Raw genomic sequence first — 23,680 nt, forward strand, 5'->3', positions numbered from 1 at the left:
AGGTTCTGCTTGAACTCAAATCATTCAATTAGTACAAGAGTTGAAGTCAACAGTCCAAAACCTCCCGACAGCCGCGAGGGACTTTGGTCAGATAAGCCAAGCATGTCCAGGATGAAGCGATGAAAGCTCAAAGGTCAAAGTTCACCGTGACGCCATTTCTGGCGTGACTCAAGAACTCACACGCTAGTAATGATGACAAAACAAAAAAAGTGATATTTTACTTTCAGGTCATAGGTGAACCGCAATTTGTAGACGTAAAGTGCAGCTTTTGCAAGTGTTCTCCAGGTCCTGTGTGTGGGCACAATTAAAATACTGAGGCATAAAACCCACGTCAAACAGAAGCCAGCACTGCAGGCCACTGGCAGCCTTCGGATCAAACCTCTGTAGGCTCAGTCTTCAGGGCAGAGTTCTAGTTCCAACACAGACAACAAAAATAATCTGGAGGCCATCAGGGGTTTGCTGTTTGTTCTCTGACTCCTCAGATCGTTGCGATCTTTCATTTCGTGTGACGAATTTATCGTTCGTGTAAAATAATCTATTAATAATTCATGCGCAGCTGCGTGTCTACAATTTTTGCGCGGCTGTCAGCGAGCACTCAACTGCATCTGAAGCAAATGAAAGGTTTCAAATCCTTCGGGGATGAACGTGGATAAAGCACATCGGGGACATTTTACAGTGTTTTGGAGTCTTGTCGAGTTTTATACTCGCGGTATTTTCACCGAACCAAGGATTGTAGGCAGCTCCTCATCTGAGATGCTGTATGTGGCGTGCTTGTGCTGATGGCTGCAGCTCTGCGGTCATCAGAATTGGCGCGTTCAGCGTGTGACTCGGCTGATCTTTGGCGGCTGAGGGATCAGAGCTGAACCAACATGGTGCTGAAAAGACGAAGTGTCAAGTTTACGGTCCTGAATCTATTTTTGATACCACCTGGGGAAGCTGGCCAGATGGGCCCCACTCCGCGTTGACGAGTGTATTCATGCTCAGACTGCTCTTCAAATGGGTTGAATTTGTAATTAATCTGGAGAATAAAAGTTACTGTGTATAAACGGATGTGCAAGGCATCATTTTGATTATTTTTAAAACACCTTTTATTTAATGGCATCTTGTCTATGAACTCCAATCCGTAGAAATAGTTACAGAAACAAGGAACTTCACGGACATGGACAACACCTCAAGGCATATTGTACTTACTCACAACAATCTGTAAAAAACTATAAAGTGCTGATGCTAAGATAGAAAAAGCTAAATTTTGCTAGCTAGCTGCCAACTTCTACTCTGGTGGAAATGTCTGCCAGTGCCAAAGCCGTTGAGATTATGTCTTTTTAACCTTTGAATCCACGACGAGGAACTGGCCGCGGGGTTGAAACGGGAGCCCCACGCCTGACTACAGTCGTGTTTACAGCTGTACAAACTGGCACTAAAGTTTGTGCGCTTCATGGCTTCCTTTGCACTCGCAGTTAAAATTCTCGACCCAAATATAGTTACAGTGCAATAAGATAGGTTTCTTTTTCAGTGCTGCGAGGACGTTACAGCTCCACCACACATAAATTATCTCCATCTGTGTGGAGGCTTTTCATTCGTGGCTGCTTTAGACTGGAGTCACAATGACATGACTAATAACTCCATGTCAGTCTCCTCAAGGCTTCAACTGGGGATGCCAGTTTCTGTTCATTTTGATTCAACGTGTTTCAACCATCAACTCACTTTTTCCCCAGGAACTTTTGGAACCTTGGTTGTTGCCGGCGTTAGAACCACAGCTGTCGGCTGCTCCACCAGACCCCCGGGTGGCTGATGGTACTTTCCGCTGGCCCGCTGTTGCTAGTTTCATCTGCATCACAAGCAGCTATTGAGGCCTGGACCTCGTCATCGGTCCCTTGGTCGTAAGCTTTACTAAATGTGGTCGTTGCGGCTGATAAAGTCTCAGGTCCTGGAACAGCTAGGACTCTGGGGGGGCGGTTAAAGTCCCTGAGACTAAATTTTGTCCTGTACTTTTGAAATCAAGGTGGTTCCTTCTGGGGTTCCTAGTTCCAGGGTAAAGTTCCAGTGGTTGAAAAGCGACTTGTGGTGCCTTTGCACTTTCCATGTATTTGAAGCAGTGAACTCTCTAGAAAAGGCGATAAATTAACCAATAGACCAACATCTACAATCTGAATAAAAATATTTTGTGTTTAATCAGCTATGTTTAACAACTGACATCCCCGGTTTCCAAGACTGATCATTTCCTCACCTCTCGACCAAATATCGAATTATTTGTTATATCCATCATCATCTTCCACTTATTCCTCACTAGTAAGGGTCGCGGGGGGTGGAGCCTATCCCAGCGTGTACGGGCGAGAGGCGGGGTTCACCCTGGACAGGTCGCCAGTTTATTTGTTATATTATATATTATATTTGTTTCTCCATTTAAAGACAGCAGAAAGTTATTCTATCAACATCAAAATGCTGGAAAGAGTTTTACAAAGGATAACTTCAACGTCACTCTTGGCTGCAGTGTCCACAGTCGCGGAGGCTAAAAGCTGCGCTCGAGACGCTCGCTAAAACAAGTTAACGTTGGGAAAGCCCATGTTTCATGCTAGAGGAGACCAAGACTCATCTGGTCATCGCTCTCCTCTCCCCTCCATCTCTTTCATATTCCTGATTGCTCCTTTCCGTCTGCTCTTCTTCCTCTCCTCCTCTAGTCGAACCTTCTCTTGCTCCATCATCCAGTCCCCTCCGAGGTATGCCAACGCATCCTCAGGCCGCCCACGGAGCTGTGGCCTCGGGTCAAGGAGAGACCGGAATAGCAAGCAGGCCAGCGGGGTGAAGCAGGCAAACTGGGGTGCAACAGGGGGGCGATCCTTCTTTCCAAAGTCTGCGTCGTTCAAATTAATATCGCGGTCCATGCTGTCTTGATGAGGCTCCGTCCACACGTCCAGCTCGTCTTCTGGGCCTTTCGTTCTGTCAGACCATTCCTGATATTTCAGGTATGAGTAGCAATCGCTGGTTGTCTCTGCCCAGGGGTGACTACCTGTCAGCATGGCATAAGTCAGGATTCCTAAGGCCCAGCTGTCAGTGCTGGGCTCCACAGACACCCAGACTCTTTTCTTCTGCTCCTCCTCACCCTCTTTCATGTTATCATTCTTGTTATTTATGCTACTCCAGCTATCCTCATTTCCTCGCGCAACCTCAGCCTCAGGGGTGCAGTAGGGAGAGCTGTACCAGACCTCAGGGACCCGCGTGCCTCTGGCCTTCACCTGGGTGGAGTATTCAAATATTGAGTATCTACAGGTACAGGATATCCCATTGATGACTGTAGCTTGATTTTCACTGACAGGATTATGGCGAATACATGTATTGCTTAGCTAGTCATACCAATCTATCAGGCTACCGGCTCATGCTGCACACTGACCATGCCGAAATCTCCCAGTTTGACCCAGCGGCAGGCCGGGTCACACAGGAAGACGTTCTCTGGCTTAAGGTCTCTGTGGACGAAGCCAAGGGAGTGCAGGTGGGACAGAGCGCCGCACAGCTGGGACACAACCCGCTGGACACAGTCCTCCTCCATACCAACCTGGCAGAAAAAAGGAGCATCATATTTGTAAGGGGATGATTCCGCAGTGGTCCATCTCAGCCAGGACCAGCGGCTGCATCCTGATCTTTCCCTGGAGTTCATCACTCTGCAGTAACATCCCTGTCCTGAGATGAAGCAGCAGCCAAAGACACTCAGCGATCCCATCCTTTCACCACCCAAAGCTTGTGACCCCAGCCGAGCATCTCCGTTTCAACCCTAGGGTTTGACTCAATATTCTGGTCTTACACTGCCAGCCAGTGATTTGGAAAATGAAATATGAAGCACTAGCTTGTTGAGATGGGCCACATATTCTTCCTCTAAACCGCCCTGCATACCTCAGGCATGATGATGTCATAGAGATCACCGTGGAGGCCGGCTTGCTGAGCAAAGATGTAGTGCGAAGGTGTAGAGTAGGCGATTCCCAGGGCTCTGGTCAGGGACGGATGCGTGCAGAATGACAGAGAGAGGTTGTACTCTCTCAGGAAAGAGGCGAGGCAGGTGGACTCTCGGGGGAAGAACTTCAGAGCCATGGGAGTTCCTGCAGGAGCGGGAAAGACATTTGCATGGATCTAGAAATATTGCTTTGATAACATCCGTGATCATATCCTTTTCTTTTTCCTTCCTCACCTTTCTTCCGGTGCACTGCCAGCATTACTTTACCATACGAGCCTTCACCAAGGAGCTTTAGGACCTTGAAGTGCTCCGATGTGTCCATTGATGTCAGAGACTGAGCCGTCAGATGGCACATCTCATCGAGAAGCTTGGTGGCAGCCTGAGCACAGACGCAGAGAACAAAATGGCCATTCACTGATTTGTGCATTGAATGGAGTTGGAGCACAAGTTTGACCAGTGCCACTCCCAACCTTTTCCTCAATGGAAACCGGCTGCTTTAAGTTTATGTTTTGTAGATAGGATAGAATTGAATATAAGCGGTTTCTACTTGACCCTAAGATAAGTTGGTGATGTCTGCACGCAACAAATCTCATCTTGTCACTTGAAAACAACAGCATGGAAAGAAAAACATAAAATTTTAGGCAAATGTGATTTGAAAAGGGAAGAATGTTCCCTCTAAGGGATGATACTGGTCTGCAAGAGACCAGGAGTGCACCCTTGTCAAGGGTCCGAGGTGGACTGAAGGGTACACATTGCCCTTCAAAAGGCACTCCCTCAGTGACCAGCGTTTGTACACTATCAAGTACACACCAGTACTTCTATTTATGATTGTGCACCAACAGCAGTGATAGAGGAATGTGTTATACACTTCCAAGACTGAAGCTGCAAAACCAAAAGGCAAGAAGACGAAAAGGCAATGATTTATTCTGGTGGCTTTTGGACGGCGAGCGTTGGTGTGCTGGCTTCCTCCTCAGAGGGTCTGAATATTACCTCTGACTCCGAGGGAACAGTGAAACAACTGTTTCCCCCTGGAACATTTGAAAGACAGCAATGAGGTGATAAATCTTCTTTCACACCTGCTCTGGAACCAATCACACCCAATGCAGCGATGTTTGTCGTCATGGCGATGCTGGCAGCGCTGGTCCACGGGTATAAACACGTCTGTTAATAGCTTGATGAAATCCTCTGAGAGGGGGTTCTTTATTTTGTCTGGTGGTCCGTTGATGTTTCCACCACAGCTGGCAGGTGTTTGGTGTCACCCGTTCATGCAGACACGTGCAGGAGAAGCTCATTAGCCTTCGTAAGAGCTGCCAGTGTCCCGTCCACGAACGCTATCCGTCTTGTTTACGCCCACAGTCACAAAGACAGGGGGGGGGGGGGCACATTTCATCGGGTCTTCCTGATTAATGGAGTGAAATTTTGAATAATGAAGCTGTAGGCGATCACAGGACGATGACGCGACTCTCTATTAGTGGAACAGAAGGAAAGGCAACACTGCAAAGACACCAGTTACATAACCCTTTTGAGGTGGTGAGAATGATGCCTGGAGAACTATCGAGCACTGCTCTGTTCCATCCTGGTCAGCCGTGTGATCAAAAGTGTGAATTCATCTGTCCAGTGGGTGGTCTGAGTGGCCTGAATTCTCCGGGCTCTAAATTTCTGAATGATTCAAGTCAGAGGCAAATTCCTCTCGATGCTAGAAGGCTTCAATACGCATAATTTACGAGAGTTTTGGCTTTGCATGAATGATTGTGTCGGTGTATCTTTGATTGATGCACGACAGGGAGGAAGTTAACATTTTTTAAAAGTAACTGCTTCAACCTTCAAGCATTTTTCTCCTCTTGCACCACTTGTTGGCAATTCCAGAAAGCAGAAAGAACCAGCCGTGCACATTTAGCTTGAAGCTAACTGAGCTGATGGCGGATGGGGAGAAAGCTGTTAAAAAAGAACGAATAATCTTGTGATCTCCAGAGGGTTTTCTTGTTATCTCAAGAAAGCAAAAGGCCAATGGGGCGACTCCATTAACTGCTTGTCGCGAGCATTAATTGAGATGTGTTAGCAATTAACTGGGTAAATTAAGGCTGAAAAATCTTTATCATCCTTATGGGGCATTAATACCTATTAATTATTGTTTATTAACTCTTTGATATAAAAAGCTACTGTGTGTTGAAGTCATTATTGGGAAAAATCTGTCTTGGTGTCTTTAGATAATGAGATACATGAATCTGTAATCATGAGAAAACAAGCTGTTATTGTGAGCCAACACAAGAATAAATTTGCAGTCTCAAGATAACGACAATAAATTAAAAGGTAAGTACAAGAATTCTGGGTTTAGAATTTCTGCCAGATGAAAAGATCTTGAAACAAATGTAGCGGATGTTCATCCTCCATCAAAGACATGAATGCAACTGCAGACACTCACTTGTAAATTCCTGCTGTGATTAGTGGAGCATGACAGGTTTTGCTGACAGTGTGATGGCATGTGGGGGTTTGGGGACGGGGATTCCAGGGGTATTCAGTGAGCGGCATAGCAGACGTGCCTGGAGCTGGTTGGGTTTTTAAATCCCTGCGAAGAGGCGACACCGGCCACCGCTGACCAACAGCTCCTCCGTCAGCCGCCGGACCGAATACTCTGGTTACATAAGAGCTTGGCCCTATTTGACCGGTGTTTGTTGAAGAGATGAATGTCCCGCCGATGTCCTCTACATGGGAGGGGACCCCTGTGGACCGGAGCGATGAATGACAAGATGTTTGTCTGTGTGGATATGACTGGACGAGGAATATCCACATCCCTGTGTGGTCACACGGATGATGGAGACAGTGGTTATGGTGTCTGGCTACAAGGAGGAAAGGTTTTTGAGTTTCTGAGGGCTCAGGGAGGTTTGAGGTGAAAAATATACCTGCTCCGCTGCTAAATAAACAATAATCATCATCATAATCTCTTCATTGTTCATAGGGTGCCAAAGGCATGACATATTTTTATGTAGTCCAACAAAGAAAGTCCTAAGAGAAGGTAGCAGCTCCATGGGTCCCCTGCAACAAGTGCCAGCGGGACTTTTACACTGGATTCCCGATCACTTCTTTAAATCAACGCTGTGGGGCACAAACGTTCATGAGATTCAGGGTTTTGAAGGGCAAATGCAATCATTAGAAGGAAAAAGCCAACGCGAACAGATAAACTCATTTTGTGCTTCTTCTGCTTTTGGCTCGGTTGAGTGTCCAATGTCCGGAGCTCATTTAACCACTTGTTTCATCAGCGCTGTTTTTGGGACAGCCGGAATTCAACAGCCATGACATTTATTGACGTATTATTTTGCTGAGTAAAGCCGTGGTCTTATTTTAGGGTAACTCGCGAACCGAAAGTCCATCCAGACGTCTGTGAGACGAGGGGGCCGATGTTCACCAATGCTCGTTTGTTTTTGTTCTCAGGGCTCAGACCCTCACCTGCCTGCTGAGGTCGTCCTCATTGATGCAGGTGATTGTGATCTCCAGTGTTTCTTCCCAGTTGCCTTTTGCAAATTTGCCTCTTTTATTTTGGGGGGTGTTGCTGATGCTAGGCTGCATAATGTTGCCCCTCTGTATTCTCATAGCACATACAGTAGCAGGCAGAAGTGATCGAGTGTGTGTGTGTGTGTGTGTGTGTGTCAAAGAGAGAGAGAAACACTATTTCAGCTGGCAAGCGAGGCACGAATTCAACTTTGAAAGCATCGTCCATCCAAGACGGGTTTTATTTTAAGAGCTGGCATGTTCATGACATTTCAAATAAACAACTATGAACAGAGTTTGGCTGCGTTACCGTACCGCGTGACTGCGTTCTAACGGACGACAGGAGAATTTAGTTTACACGGTCAGATGTTTATATTCGGTATTTACAATGAATCAGAAGATATTGCACATGAAAATATAGAAAGTATAACATGTAAAACGAGACCATCAATATGACACCAATAAAACAGGACCTTCCTGACTAAATGGCGTGTTTGAAGAACTATTTATTTATGGGCTTTGGTAGGTTTGTTAGATAACCAGGCGGTTCTTCATGAGGTTGATATCGAACTAAATAGTATTTGAAGACATCCACTCTTCCTGTCCAAAGGCAGCAATGTGGCGTTTTGCTGGACTGTCAGAGAACTCATAATTTAACTGCCCATTCATAACTGAGGTGTTGAACGGGACGGCTTTAAAATTGAGAGGCGTTTCTAATATTTTGGCTCGCCTCGTCACATACTTGAGAGGAGCAGAATATGAGAAATACCTCTCAGTATGGCGAAGCCCAGTTCAACCTCGCAGCTCACCACAACGTCAGTGAGGAAACATCGATGACCTCTCTGACAGTGACGACAGAAAGTGACGAATTATACGCTTCGAAATTTACAGGAACTAATTCCAGAGCCGCTGCATCAGACCCTGGGACTCTGTGCAAGGGATGAAGTCCATATTCTGTGAGTAACTTCAATATTAAAGGGTTGGATTTCGGAGGCTAACCCCAAACCTGGATTCTGCTGGAATAAATTTGCTTGACGCAATGTAACTGTCAACGCACAACGTCCTCAGCTGACTTGATAAGCACCTGTTTTCCACCTCCAGTGACTTTTATCAGCCCTGACAGTTTTGATTTAGAGGTTCTCTTCTCTTTCACCAACGCCCACCTCCACAGCTCTCAGCGGGACTTTGTCTTCTCTGGAAACGCATTGCAATGACTTATCCAGAGAAGCTGCAACAGTGATACCAGACGGATGTTTTCAGCGTCTGTTGTTAGTCGCTCAGCACCTCCAGCCTGTTGTCTTACAGAAGCAGGTCATTTTTAGATGGACGGTCACTTTAAACGCATACAAACATTCCCATAGTTCGACCAGTGAAGGAGCTCCTAGACTTACTGTCATTTTGCAGCCTCCGTTTAGAGTCATCGATCCTCAGTTCCGTCTGACACTAACGCCGCTCTCAGGTGGACTGGTCCAAAACGGATCCTGCAGGGTCACAGTGCCGTCGATGAGCAAACACCCCCTGATGGGGATTCTCACGGCTTCTGCTGTAGAAACTTTTACTCTAGACTGTTTTGTTCTCACCTCCACTGCTCCTCCTTTTCCTCCCCCTGTGCGCTGCAGGGCGGATCCTGGAGAGCGGTGCATGTGTGTGTGTGTGTGTGTGTATGACAGAGAGAGAGAGAGAGAGAGAGCGAGAGAGATGGTTTTGTTGCCAACTACTGAAGACCTTTTCTGGTATCAACACTAAACTTATCAGGATTTCTAATCCTCGTGAATCCAACACTGGTCCTAATGTGGCTAAATGTGATTTTTTTTTAAAGATTTAAATTTAATCAGAGCTACAAAGGATGGCTGTGCAAACCTGTGCGTTTGCTCACAAACAATGAGGGGACATACGTCTGTCATACAGCTACGTTACGAGGACTCAATCCTTTTCTTTAGATGAAAAACGAGTCCCTGTAATGTGGCTCATTAAATTTTATGGTGGAGACTTGATTTAGAGGTTGAACGAGCCCCCAGGGGAGGAACACAAGTCAGTGTGTGCCAACATGGAAGCACCCCAGTTCTATTCTTTAAGGGTGGTTCCCTTGCCACAGTGGTACCAGAATTGTGAGCCAGGCAGGCAGACACTTCTCTTCATCGCCCAGGTCACTCTCTGTATACTCAAGACTGTGACATATTTTACCAGAGGCCCTGCAAGCATGTGGAACCACCATAAAAACACACTCCTCTCCATCGACTCCCATATGAGCAAGGATTTTCAAGGAGACAGCTTGTTTTTCTTACCTCCGAAGTTTGACATCCTTTCCCCCCACTGGTTACTGCTTAGAAATGCTGTGTCATTATGGCTGCCAACTGGCATACGGAGCTTATTTGGCGGGAGTAACCATAGCAACCTAACAGCTGCCAAACATGTCCCTCATCAAGTCTGCTCAAACGGGCAGTTGATATTTAACATTAAAGTGGTTCTCAACAGACTCCTTCGAGTCCAACTCAACTGCCTCCCTGTGCCCCCCCTCCCCCCCGCCCAGAGGAATTCAACCAACACGTTTTTTTTAACTCTTTAACTCTATATCTCTCTATAATCTTTCATATTTTTTCAGATTAGCTCACTTTTCGTTTCCAGTTCTTAAAAATGTAAATGTTCCCCATGAGTCTAAACACTGACACCCTAAGCCCCCTCTCTTCCTGTGTGTTGCCCAACATGGAGCTTTGTTGCGCGAGCTCAAGCCTGGAAGTCCTTGAGTCACAATTACAGCTAAAAGTAACTGCAATACGGTAAAACTGCGGTTCACGTTGTTGGCAGTGACATCTGACGACACCAAAAATGTTTTTAAAAAAATCTATTAAAAAGATCAAAACTTTTTCTGAAAAAGAACCCCAATATCACACATCGTAAATGTAATGATAAATAAATGTAATTATTATCAATTAGTAGGGTTTACAGAGATTATTTGATCAGTATCCATGACAAACCAGACCAGTCGTACCACAGTCATTTAACAGATTTCACTTGTGAAATTTAATGGATCACTTAACATTCCAAACACTCCATAATTACTACAACTACTGTCAAAATAACTCACACAATTAAAGATGAAGACTTTGTGCTGAAATGGTGAGGAAAAATCCATTTAACCACTAACACAATGTGGTTTTAGCCTCCAGACCTCAATATAAAAACAATTCATAAAAAAATAAGATTAATTAAGTATTTCATGGATCAGAGCATTTCATGATCTCAATGGGAGATGCGTAGAGAAGGCTAATTTCCTCACAGCACAATATGACAGTAGAAATTGCTCAATGTAGGAATTCTTATACAGTATCAAAAATAAAATGATTTTCTTTTACTCCTCTTTATAGAAGCCAATTATCAAGTTGCGATTAACATCCTCCTCCAGCCTGCTGAGCTTTATTCAATGGAAGTGGTTATTACCTCTGCAAATGACATCATGGCGTTGGTCAAAATGTGATGTAGTTCAAAAACAAGAGCATAAAAACCCTGATTTGTTGCACTTCGACAATTTCATGCAGCAGACGCTTTTGTCCGAGGTCACGTACAACACAAGCAAGTTGGAGCCTCTACAGAGAAGCATAAAGCGTGATGAAGATTTAAATTTAAAATAAGGAACTGAAACTGCAAACGTACAGTGTCACAGGAGGACGCAAGAGTCTGACCCGACAGACCCGACCTACTTCAGATTAAAATCTTAATCACTACATTCAATTTTGTGAGCCTGTCTGCGTGTGTGCCAGACTATGAAGGGTAAATTACAGAGGCAGGTTTTATTCAGTCGCAGAGGGAAAAAAATGCCAGTGTCAGAAAGGCCCTTCAAGTACAAACAGGTTTTAAACTTGGGAGTTTTATAAAAACGTAATGTCACATTTGCTCCACCCACACACTTTGAGGAGCGGCAGTTTCACGCTGTACTGACGCTTTTTTTCTCCCCCAGTCTGGAGCAAGTAGCAGTACAGTGGCATCCAATCTGATCGCCATTTCTTAGGGTGCATTCACACTTGGTTTGGCTGCGCTGCTGAGGTACGATGGTCCCGCCTCCACACTCAAACAAAGCCGCTCTGACCTGGGCACGCTGACGCCATCGCTGAGCTACAGAGTTTGCGTTTGGCCTGTAGAATGATAATATTTCATTTTTGCAATATAACTTGCTGCATCCACTAGATGGTGCTAGAGAACATTTCCCCAGCAACATGATGGCAACAGTGTGGGTTTGATGTTTGATATGTCAGGCTTGCTTAATGGGTGTGGCGCCATTACTTAGTTTCAGCTTGGAGATGACATCACGTAGCAGGAAGAGATCCGACTCTTAACAGGCGGTTCTATGGTTAAATTAACCACATCAGAAAACCACAAATTAACAAACCTCACACTGACCTATCAACAAAGTGTCTGACTGGGTACCACTGGGTAGCGCTATAACTGATCTGCCTCAAAATGTAACAGTTTCTTCCTCAGCCTCATAGTTTTTCCATAATCCTGTTCACCATTGCCATCAAATACATGGAGGAGCTTTGAAGAGGTAACGACGTGACACATTCAGGGAGTCAGATTCTGTAAATACACGTTTGCTGTCGCTGCCACACACACACACACACACACACACACGTGTTTTAGCTGCATTTCTAAGCAGTTGCTACTGTCGCACCAATGAACCTCCCATTCTTCCCTTTACATGCTGGTGCATCTATCAATCTATGAGTTTAATTCAAATGCATAGAAGAAAAAAAAGATGTCACTTCACTCAACGTCACTCGAGAAATTAGCTGGACGGAAAAAGAATTAGGGTTTCTAGCACCAGAAAGAAGAGACTAGTTTTCCTACTTCCAGCAGAATGACAATGCTTGAAGAATGCGTGTGATTCCCCTCGGGCGACGCTCAGGCTGTCCTACAGCCGTCTGCGGCACCATCAAGATGCCGGAGTGTCAGATTACAACTGGGAATTGAGTGAGCAGATATCGCCGTGGTAACCGGTGCGTCCTCATCCTGAGATGGCTTTCAATTTTTTTGGACTACCTGCACCTGTCAAGAGGAATAGAGAGTAAAGCAGCGATCAAACTTTGCCCAAACAGAATTAAAAACGTTTCAAGGTATGACAGTGGGACGGCCCGGTGGAGCAGTGGTCCTCACTGTGGCCCCCATCAAGAAGGTTGTGGGTGGAGCCCCGGCTGCAGCACGGGGTCTTTCTGGGTGAGTCTCCATGTTCTCCCTGTTCCTGCTGGGTTCTCTCTGGTACTCCAGCTTCCTCCACAGTCCAAAGACATCAAGAGGGACCAGGTTAATCCAGACTCTAAATTGACCGTAGGCGTGGCTGGGAGAGCCAATGGTTGTCTGTCTCTATGTGTTGGCCCTGCCATGGACTGGTGACCTGTCCAGGGGGAAGGCTGCTGGGATAGGCTCCACCCCCCCCCCCCCCCCCCCCCACGGTAGAAAATGGATGGAAGGATGGTAGAATACTTACCAACATCAGGGAGGCAGCCTGAAATAAAGATGGGAGACCAAAAATTACAAAATGAATCATATTTCCATGCATGCCAGAACCACGCAGCTGGCAGTGCGGCACCCACGTTGGGTCACAGGGTTTTGTGCTCCTGGGTCTTCATCGTCTCTCCGTCGATCACCTTCTGCTCTTCTGTAGAAAAGAAATCCAGTGATGGCGACGGCCAGCAGCAAAAGTCCTGCCAACCCAGCCCCGAGTGGTACAGCAAACCTGGCGGGATGAACTGCAGCCAAAACACAAAATATGCACAGTCAGTTTTCACCAACCCTGCTTTCATCTACGTTTGAATTAAGCGCTGATGATACTGTCAGTCTCTTTTGGAATATTGATTCATGATTGGGGTGGCACGGTGGTGCAGTGGTCCCCCGGCTGCAGCACAGGGTCTTTCTGGGTGAGTCTCCATGTTCTCCCTGTTCCTGCTGGGTTCTCTCTGGTACTCCAGCTTCCTCCACAGTCCAAAGACATCAAGAGGGACCAGGTTAATCCAGACTCTAAATTGACCGTAGGCGTGGCTGGGAGAGCCAATGGTTGTCTGTCTCTATGTGTTGGCCCTGCCATGGACTGGTGACCTGTCCAGGGGGAAGGCTGCTGAGATAGGCTCCACCTCCACCACCCCGGCCACCGTTAACAGGATAAACAGTAGAATTGGGATGGATTTGTGATTAGTCAAGTGTACCGAAACAACCTAGCAGGTGGGAGCTCATTCTACACCTCTCTTTATCTCTCTCTCTCTGCGGTTTCTCAAAGTCCCCCTTGGTACATACAAACCATCATCCCCTGGGCTATGGTCCCAAACAAGCTGCATTAGTTTTGATTCCAGTCTCACCCCAGTTCGTCTTGATGGCTGTTTTGTCCAGCTTGGTGACAAACAGGTCCTTGGCACCAGAAAGACGAAACACACAGTCGTACTTCTCCCATTCCTCAGCTGGGATTGATGTCACGTTCAGGTCGGCGGCCATCTGGAAGGTTCCGTCGTGGTTGGGGAGGATCTCTCCCAGGTCCACGTCCTCGTGAAGCTCCTCCCCACCTTTCCTCCAGAACATGGCGGCTCTGTTGGGGTAGAAACCTGTAGCGAAGCAGCTGACCGGCGAGGAGGGAGACTTCTGGAGGAGAGACACTGATGGAGGCACTGGGGGGACAAAGAGTCATGAATCTGCCTTTTAGTTCAGATCTTCCATCACATTTGCACTGATTTATCAATATAGACAGAAATCAAAATCAATGTCTTTGTAGGGCAGCACGGTGGTGTAGTGGTTAGCACGTTCCCCCCACAGCAAGAACCCCGCCTCTGGCCTGAAGGCTGCTGGGACAGGCTCCATCCCGGCGACCCTTTACAGGATACATGGTAGAAGATGGATGGATGTCTTTTGTATTTTTATTCAACAAAGGGCCACAGCCTTTTAGTTCCTTGACAAAGTCAAAATGCACCTTTTATGAAGCACTTTTGAGTGCCATAGAGACAAATGTGCTCATGTTGCAATGAGATGGACGCCCATGAGTAGCGCCATTTATCGCTGAGCCAGCAGAAATGGTACATCCTGGTATTCTCTTGCCCCAGAATACTGTGGTTGCACACCCTTTCATGTGGATTTTGACTTCTTTACCATTTTTATGTGTGCTTGAAACAGCAGACGAAGAAGCCAGCTGGTCCTACCTGTTCTCTGCAGGGTGCTCTTCCCATAGTGCAAATACGTCCTCAGCAGCTCGGGGCATTTCTCCATGCAGAAGTACTTATTAAATTCCAATCGGGTTTTCTCAATATCCCATCTGTGTTTGGTGGAGACAGCCTGCTGAGTCGGAGCGACCCACGTCAGCGTCTCCAGGTCCAGAGCTATGAAGTCTTCTCCATTGTAACCATACTGGTTAAAACCAACCACCTCTCCGGTCTCATCGTCCCACTCACAGCCACTCATCCTCTGTAGAATGACGGAATCTGAGAGAGGCAGAGACAAAGATCTCAGCAGTCGGTCGGTTACCACGGAGACGCGTCATGGAGCGACAACTTCTCTAGTGGACTCAGAGGACAAGGGTCAATAATTGCCTGGACAGTCACAAATCAGAGGGATTCTGTTCTGAATCAGTCAATCACACATTCCCTCTAGAAGGAAGGGCAATGTTTGATTGGCCATGATTGTGTTAGTGACCACACTGGCAGTCCTCGCAGGCAAGTTACCACAACTGGAAGGCTTCGCTGGTCCATCCACACGAAGACGTCGACTCGATTTTCCCGAGTGTGACCGGATTTAGGCTGACAGGTAAGCAAGCAGAGGATTTGGAAGGAAAAAAAAAAAGTTGAGCATGTGGGGGGAAAAAAAACATTCAAGGAATTTGACAGGGCTGCAGAGGACACTGCCGCCACGGCAAAGGCTGAAAAGACAGTCCCCACGACACCGAGGCCGATAAAACAGTGACACATTCGGCTTCCCTCTGTGCTGCCCTCTACCTCCACAGACAGCCAGCTCTCACACGGTGATACATTTTTTACCAAATTTGTTAGTCCGCTACAAAATAAACAGGTACAACTCTTGTCCCGCAAGCAGGGAAGAGCGTTGACCCTCAGAAAACCATCCCGTGTTGCATGCTACAGCGGAGCTCCTGGACCGGGCGGAATCATTTCAGCAGGAAAAACTTGAACGGAAACACAAAGATACTCTACCTCCAGTGTGGTTTAAGCGAACCTTCAAGCTGAAAATGCTGGAACTGAAGAACTGCTGGGCAGTGAAACACTTCAGAGCGTACCACTTCTTATGCTCGGGGTGCTCCTCAAACAGTCCCTCCATCCAGGCCTGTTTGGGTACGGTGGTCTTGATGATGCTGTCGTACTGACCCACTGGAACACCATCAACCATGGCGACGCCCACAAAGTCTGGGAGGTTCTCAAAGCCATTCATGGCAGAAACAAAAAATCGGAGGGTGTGTTTCACTGCAGGAAAAGGAAAGTTGACACTCTGTTCAGTACAGTTCTTTGGTGGATTGACTTACAGGTACTGAGTAGCCACAATCAAAGAGTTTAACAACTCAAAATATATCTGCAGTAAAAGCTGGCCTTAAAGCAATACTTCACTTTCAAATACTCACAGTTACTGCGAGCTAAAGAAAAACTGGCCTTTGTTCGGTCTTTCTGACTCCAGAAAGCAGAAAAAGCCAGCCACTTATATTTAGCTTGAAGCTAATGGCGACTCATGGCTAACAAACGCAAAACTGGCCGAAGCCAAAAGGGCAAGGGTCGGCGTTTTTGTCAAATGTACGACATGTGCACGACACACAGCACGGATGAAGTTTCAGTCCTCTCTGACCCACGGTGCAAACAAGCAATAAGCAAAGGATTACAAAAAAAAAACCAAAGTCAAGAGTGCGAAGAGTGTTTACAGATGTCGGTAGACAATGAACAGGCGGGGTAGAGCGCAAATGAGGTGTGGAGAACAAGCTCTCATGCTTGGTAATCCACAAGTATTTCGATCTTAAGTGGGAACCAACTGATGGGACTTGTAGTCCAACAGAGTTTGCTGGGGTGGTTTAGCTGTTGCTAGCCGTTAGCCGCCATTAGCTTCGAGCTAAACATACGTGGCTGGCTCCTTCGGCATTCAGGAGTCACGAAGACGAAGAGGGAAAAGAGTACCAAAGAAATCCGTTTGTGAGTGTAAAATATAATTTATGAGTCAAGAGTCCCTTTAAGTACCCCCCCCCCCCCATCTTGGATTTACTTCATATGAAAAACTTCCAGCGGGTTTATAAATCACGTTTGAATGTGATTATTTATGATGAACTGTGTGAGTGTTGCATGTGCGGCTATGGAGGAAATAAGTGATGCGCAGAGGAGTGGCGCTGCAGCCGCGTGACCATAAATTACATCAAAACTTAAGCTTATCAACGCTCTGGTCTTCCATAATCCAACCCGAACCCCCCGGAAAAAAGAGAGCACCGTCCATTTTTAAACCAGGAACTGGAGACTTGGTACTGCAGGAGTCGTCTCAGGATGTGGCATTTTCAAACACAGGCATGAAGTTGCATCATGCTGTGACAGCGACTCGTGGAGCGCGCGTACGACTTTGCGGGCGGAATCCAGCCGTTTAGCGGCTCAGTTCGGAGGTCATCGGCGGTTTTTACCTGATGACGCGACCTGAAACAAGACGAGCAGCAGAAGCAGCTTCATCCTGCCAGCAGCCGGTGGGATTCTTGGGGCTGAAACTTTCCAGACTCCTTTAAGTCCCCGAACAAGGCACCCGCAGCTGGAGGAAGCAGAGGCCAGACTCAGGAGAACTGCGTCGCCCCCACGTGAGGGGCTGACACCCAACGCAGGCGCGAGATGCCTCTTGTCGAGTCGCGATGCCGTCGCTGGAACTTGATTGCGCCACTACACGTTTCTTAACGACAAACGTGACGCCGCCATGAGTCACGGAGTGCAGTTAGAGCCATAAAAGGACCCGTGCCGCACTCACAGGTTGTTTGCCAAACTCACAACGTGTCACTAAACTACAGGTGGTCTTTGAGATTCCCGTGACAAACGAAACTGCGCCATGTTCTCGTTACTCAACCCCCCTGGCGTCTTCGTGAGGAGTGTAAATATGTATACTTGGCTTTTTTTTATTATGACGTGCGAAATATGCGTACTTGGTTATGCAGTACATTATGCAGAAACGCATCGTGCAAGACAACTGCATTTATTTTGTTGTTTTTCAAGCCAAACACGATACAGGCCAGGTTGCACATTTGTCATGTTTATTAATCTGTCACCAAAGTTGACGTGGTTGAGCTCCGTCTCCTCTCCAGGACGCCTTACCAGTTGGATCCGTATAATCCCGACCAGGCGCCCAAATAAAAAGAATAATCTCGCGATATTACCAGGAAGCGAATTCCTTTTGCTTCCTACATATGATCTAAAATCACTTATTGCAGTATTTATTGATGGAATTGTGCAGCCAACATGTCCTATATACATTCGCGCACCATCTTAATAACAAAAAGAAACAGTAAACATTTATTTTCCTTCTGTTCACAAACGGCAAGGGAGCACACACGGCGGGATACTCGGGATGGGATGCGTTCCCGCGAGATTTCGAGCGGGATGGGTTCAGTTAAGTAAATGCCACGTCTTAATAAACACAGCTACAAGCACCAAGTAAAGGGTTTTAGCTAACACGGGACCGACAGACACCCCGCCGCAGCGATAGTTGACGCTTCCAGGTAAGAACGACTCGTTTGCTTCTCAGTTGGTGTTGCTAGCGCTGCTGCTGCGACATGTTAGCAAGGCGGTTGTTAGCTAACTAGTTAGCCCGCTAGCTAACTAACTTAGCTACCGTTCCTCCTCGCGGTTCAGTGAAATCAGGGATGTTGATGTCCGGCTCTTCCTGTTTTCCTGGGAGATTAAAGTTGCACTTTTGTCAGCTCTGCACCAACACAATTGCACTCAAAGCTCCTTGTGTTCATCTGCGGCACACCTCAACATCTGAGGAGCTACAATTACCACGCAGGTCGGCCAGAAGCAGGAATTATGGATTCACAGCACTGACGCGGTGACGTCTCATAATTTAAAAAGCGTGATGAAACAAACAACGGACAGTAAAAATGGCTCTTAAAACCAATCTGCTAACAGCAATGGGGGCATGCTCATTCATGTGTGCATCATCAATCATGACCAGAGTATTAATATCGCGTCACGAGTGGAAATGTCAGGATGTATCCCAGCATATTTGCAGGCTGGATGAATTTGCCACCGTGGGTCTCCAGTCCCCCCACAGTGCTGCAGGCCCTGCAGCATCTGGTCTGTGTCTTCAGCCCTCTGGAAGTTATGAATCTGGTTCTGGGTGGATCAGGATCTTTGTTCAGGGGAACCCTGTTGAAGATGTGGTGTGGATGACGCCGTGTGAGCTGGGTGACTGATCACAGCGGCCCTTTGTGTAACTGCTTATTTACTTTGTGTCCTCATTTTCTTTTTTTGTCAAAGGAAGAATATGGGGTGTGTTCATCTGCCGGTGCTGACTGTGGCCACATCTGCTCTACTGCTGTTAGCCTCCCTTCCAACCATTGCTCACAGCCACACCCACGACCATCATGGACACGCCCATTCCCATGGCCACCACCACAGCCACCATCACCACGGTCACTCTCACGGAGAAGATGACCACCAGGAACCTGAGGTGAAGATGTTCCACGGAGCGAGCAAGTGGAGTGCTGAGGCGAACCTCCGCACACTTGAGGAGGAGCTTCATGGACACGCCCATGATCATGATCACGGACATGGACATGATCACGGGCATGGACATGATCACGGACATGGACATGATCACGGACATGGACATGATCACGGGCATGGACATGATCACGGACATGGACATGATCACGCCCGTGATCACGCCCGTGATCATGATCACGGACATGGACATGATCACGGACGTGATCATGATCACGGACATGGACATGATCACGGACATGGACATGATCACGGACATGGACATGATCATGATCACGCTCATGGACACGATCACGGACACGATCACGGACACGCCCACGATCACGGACATGCCCATCACGAGGATGTCGTTTGGGTGCACAAGGAGGGGAGGGGCCACGGGCACACACATGGAGGGGAGCGAGAGAAGAGGGAGCCAGAGGGAGAGAAGAGGAACATGATGGAGCTCTGGATGCAGGTAAGACCTGAAAGAACAGGTGCCAGTTTTGACACTGGAAAAACACTCAGAACCTTGTGCGACACCTGACCTGCATGTCCTGCGTGTCTTTGATGAGTCACAGAAACTCAGTCAATGTGGAAGTAAGATGAAATACTCACATGAGCTGCAGGGGGCAGTGTAGAGGTGGTGTAGGCCAGTTGAACGCCTTGAAGTCTGTTGTTTGCTGCAACTTTTGTGGAGGGAAATGCATCTCTCACTCTTTCTCTATGTGCATTTATCCATGAGTGGTATTTGGGGGTTTGATTGACAGCCTGTCCTCACACAGCTTTCATGAACCGATGGGAGATTTGGGGTCTGAACGGTAAAAGAGATCCACCTGGCTGGTGATCTCACAGCCTGTTTATGTTCTGCAGCAAAGGCTGACGACATCAATGAGAAGTCAACTTGTCTCTGTTCCTGTCCTCAGGCTATTGGCGCCACCCTGTTGATCAGCGCCGCGCCTTTCCTCATCCTGTTTCTGATCCCAGTTCAGTCCAACAGTGACCAGCACCAGAACCTGCTGAAGGTGCTGCTCAGCTTTGCCTCTGGGGGTTTGCTGGGTGACGCCTTTCTCCACCTCATCCCACACGCTCTGGGTAGGCTTCTTTACCTCCACCCTGGTTGCTTTCCTCCCACGTGGGAGGCCTCAGAGGTTCGTCCATGTCTTAATTATGCAACCAAAACAAACACTGGTTTGAGAGCAGAACTTCCCAAATTACAAACATAAGATAGCTTTGTTAGCAAAAGTTTCTACTCTGATTTTTTTTTCTTTTGTATAATTAAAAATATTTTGTAATAATTTCTACTTTTTGGGCAAATAAAGTTTTGCTCCCAAATGAAAGCCGCTGCTTGTGTTTGCCCTCCCTCACGCTGAGTTACCGCCTGCCTTTATTTTGCTATCAAAGGAAACACAACTGACAACTAAACTTCCCACACTGCGATCGAAAAATAGTTTGGATCGGAGAAGTTCCAAAAGTACAAAGATGAAGAGATTTGTCAGCAAAACCTTCCGCACAGCTACGTTCTGTAATGCAGGAATCAAGAATCATGTAGGAAACTGGGTTGGGTACAAGTCGCGTGTCTCGGTTCCACATTCTGAGTGCTAAATGATGACGACTCATCACCGACTGACTTTCTTCATCGGTTTGATGAGACGCAAATCACCTGTTAGCATTAAACTTCCAGAAAATAAAAGCATGTCTTGTGCTCTGCCTGCTGTGCCCAGAGCCTCACTCTCACCACGAAGACGGAGATCACGGCCATTCGCACGCTGGCGAGGAAACACATGACCACGGTCACTCTCACGGTATGCTAGTGACCTCTTAGACAGAGCCGAAAAGATGGGACGGACGTGGAACCGGTCCAAGCTGATTCTCTCTCTCTCTCTCTCTCTCTCTGTTGCACAGGAGCTGCCCACGGTCACATGATGTCGGTGGGTCTGTGGGTTCTCTGTGGGATCATCGCTTTCCTGGTGGTGGAGAAGTTTGTGCGCCTGCTGAAGGGCGGTCACGGTCACGGACATTCCCACAGCCACTCCCACGGTATTCAGGAGCTTCCTGCTCTGATGCATCTTCCTGAAATCCCAGCTTGTGGTTGTCACTTTGTGAGCATGAAGTGCAGAGCTTGTTCTAACATGTCGCATTTCCAGCTGCTGCCAAGGAGAAGGACAGTGACAATGAAGAAGAGAAGAAGACGGAGGAGAAAGAAAGCAAAGAGGAGACGGCGCCAAAGACTGAGGGCAAGAGCACAGGTGACCATGGAGCACTTGATGCAGCTGTGATTAGCACCAAAACACTGGATAAAGTGATGCTTGGAGGTGTGTTTCAACCCCAGGAGCAGGAGCCAGGGGTGCTGGGGTCCTTTACTCCTGAGTCAGGCCAGCCCCACAGTCCCTGCTTAGGGGGTTCATATTTAAAATGGTCCAGGAATGTTGGGGGCAGGGCCGGCGGTGCTTAATGTTTACCTCCCCCGTCAGGTTTAGTCTGCAGCAGAAAGCTCAGTTATGTGCGTGAGTGAACCTGCGGACGTTCTACGCTGTCGGTGGTCAGCATTAGCTGGCGGTTAGCATTAGCATGTAGCTTGCAAAAGTGATGAAACGGAAATTGTAGACTTGTGTGAGATCAACTTCATCAGCCGTCGAAGTTGCAGTCTTGATGAACTTCGCATCGACAGTGCAGCTCTTTGGACCCGACTGGGCTTTTCAAGTGTCCTCGTTTGAGCTCTCAGCTGAGGTGCTGACCATGTTGTCGTGAAGGGGTTGTGGGAACCATCAAGCCCAGCAGCTTCTGGATCCCGTCCTCCGTGAGCTGTGGTGGCAGAACACGCTCCTTGGTGTTGGGCGGTTCTGCCCCGCCAGTGAAGGTGTGTTTCCCTCCGACCGGCGGGAACCTCCTCCAGTAGAGGCGTGAGCTGCCACCAAGGAAATCTCTCCACCTCAGAAGTCTCCTGTAACCGTGTTGAATATCTAGGCTGCACTCGTGTGGCTTTCATACCAGAAATGCTTCCCCGCATGCCTGACCTGCCAGCCCCAGAACCACAAAGAAACATGTATCAGGAAACTGGTTCAAGGGTTCTAAAGAGCTCGTTCTATTTCCTCTCTTTACCTCAGACATCAAGGTGTCAGGTTACCTTAACCTGGCCGCTGACTTCACTCATAATTTCACGGATGGCCTGGCAATAGGAGCCTCGTTCCTGGTTGGTCCAGCAGTGGGCGCCATCACCACACTCACCATCCTGTTGCACGAGGTCCCGCACGAGATTGGAGACTTTGCCATCCTCGTTCAGTCTGGCTGCACCAAGAGGAAGGTAGAGTTGTGCTCGAGCAACACAGACCATTAAAGTCCAATTAGTGAGCATGGGTTCGTCAGGAGGAGACTCTGCTCACGACGGTTCGTCAGGAGGAGACTCTGCTCACGACGGTTCGTCAGGAGGAGACTCTGCTCACGACGTTGTTCCTAGTTTCACAACAGGAGGATGCTGTACTCCTGAAGTTAGTGTGACTACAACATGACCACAAGTGGCTTCGCGCTCATGAATTCCTCCTCTGTTCAGGTTGATGTTTGATGTCCCCTGACTTGAAATCAGCCGTCTTTTCTAGACTAAAAATGAGCGTGAAATCCGGTCGTTGTAGGCGCTGTGTTCGCCGCCTCGTTTTATGCTGTCAGACCAAATGTGAAAGTATCTTGTGCTAAGATGGCGTCGGGCCTCACACTGAAAACCCAACATGAATTTGAAGCAGAACCTCAAAACCAGTTGCCATCTTCTTCCTGTTTCCCATCAGGCCATGTGTCTCCAGCTGCTGACAGCCCTGGGCGCTCTGGCTGGTACTGCTTGCTCCCTGTTGGCTGAAGGCGTGGGCGCCGCGGCAACCGCCTGGATCCTCCCCTTCACAGCTGGTGGGTTTGTTTACATCGCCACGGTGACGGTGCTCCCAGAGCTGCTGGCTGGCCGCTCCAGTTTTGGACAGTCTCTGATGGAGATCCAGGCGCTGCTGTTTGGAGTGGGCATGATGGTTCTGATCGCCGAGTACGAGTGAGAGGCAGTGGAGCAGGGATGGGGGAACAGAGACGGAGAAGAGACGTTTAGAAGAAAATCCTTTTTAAATAAGAATTCAGTGGACTTGTTTGTTTGTTTGTTTTTTGTGGGGGTGCGGAACAATTTTTATGAAGTTGATTTTTCAGACTCAGATGGTTGAATTGTGTTCCAGTTTAAGGAAAGTGTCTTTCAAGGTTGCTGAAGGGCAGAGCTGGGAAGAGACACACGGAGGGAGCGGTCCTGAGAGGACGGATGCTTTTGTCCCTCCAGCAGGACGGGCTTCTCTCCGTTCCCCAGCCTCGCCACTTCCACGCCCGGCTGTCCGAGTCCAACTGACAGCTCCTCTGCAGCACAAGTGGGTGAATTTGTCACCGTTTTCCTGCCGCCGCACCACCAACTGCTCCGCCGCCGGTTACTCTTTAGTCAACATTGTAGGTCGGTCAGTGCCGGGTTCAGTTGTGACCGCTGGTCTGAGAGGAGATCTTCAATCTTGACTTTTTTTTTTTAAATGTTTTTTTTTTTTTTTAACAT

At 47.7% G+C, this 23,680-nt stretch overlaps 3 protein-coding genes across 5 annotated transcripts; 1 reads left to right on the forward strand and 2 right to left on the reverse strand.

Moving 5' to 3' along the window:
• Nucleotides 1–1,067: 1,067 nt before the first annotated feature.
• On the reverse strand, nt 1,068–9,821 carry LOC147240317 (serine/threonine-protein kinase SBK2-like). Of its 2 annotated transcripts, XM_086193441.1 has the most exons (8): nt 9,715–9,785; nt 9,010–9,056; nt 8,821–8,910; nt 6,366–6,663; nt 4,178–4,322; nt 3,886–4,088; nt 3,389–3,550; nt 1,068–3,233 (listed from the first exon to the last, which is right to left on the reverse strand). In XM_086193441.1, the coding sequence occupies exons 4-8, from the start codon at nt 6,423–6,425 to the stop codon at nt 2,598–2,600; spliced, it is 1,206 nt and encodes a 401-aa protein (XP_086049567.1). In that variant the 5' UTR covers nt 6,426–6,663; nt 8,821–8,910; nt 9,010–9,056; nt 9,715–9,785; the 3' UTR covers nt 1,068–2,597. The 2 variants fall into 2 exon arrangements, with proteins under 2 accessions (XP_086049567.1, XP_086049568.1); XM_086193442.1 differs by lacking the exon at nt 6,366–6,663 and having other exon boundaries at nt 1,069–3,233; nt 9,715–9,821.
• A 553-nt stretch (nt 9,822–10,374) lies between these two features.
• Nucleotides 10,375–18,010, reverse strand: LOC147240318 (major histocompatibility complex class I-related protein 1-like). Its single transcript, XM_086193474.1, has 7 exons — nt 17,055–18,010; nt 15,604–15,870; nt 14,602–14,880; nt 13,774–14,076; nt 13,015–13,170; nt 12,909–12,926; nt 10,375–12,469 (listed from the first exon to the last, which is right to left on the reverse strand). Exons 1-7 carry the CDS (start codon nt 17,098–17,100, stop codon nt 12,429–12,431), a joined length of 1,110 nt encoding a protein of 369 aa, XP_086049600.1. The 5' UTR covers nt 17,101–18,010; the 3' UTR covers nt 10,375–12,428.
• slc39a7 (solute carrier family 39 member 7) lies at nt 16,951–23,680 on the forward strand. Of its 2 annotated transcripts, none has more exons than XM_086193378.1 (8): nt 16,951–17,388; nt 18,892–19,594; nt 20,043–20,211; nt 20,841–20,921; nt 21,022–21,156; nt 21,264–21,365; nt 22,224–22,420; nt 22,896–23,680. In XM_086193378.1, exons 2-8 carry the CDS (start codon nt 18,899–18,901, stop codon nt 23,148–23,150), a joined length of 1,635 nt encoding a protein of 544 aa, XP_086049504.1. In that variant the 5' UTR covers nt 16,951–17,388; nt 18,892–18,898; the 3' UTR covers nt 23,151–23,680. The 2 variants fall into 2 exon arrangements, with proteins under 2 accessions (XP_086049504.1, XP_086049503.1); XM_086193377.1 differs by lacking the exon at nt 16,951–17,388 and adding an exon at nt 17,891–18,131.

Source organism: Aulostomus chinensis, chromosome 22, assembly GCF_037954235.1.
Source record: "Aulostomus chinensis isolate RoL2024-O1b breed Wild chromosome 22, RoL_Achi_v1.0, whole genome shotgun sequence".
NCBI lineage: Eukaryota > Metazoa > Chordata > Actinopteri > Syngnathiformes > Aulostomidae > Aulostomus > Aulostomus chinensis.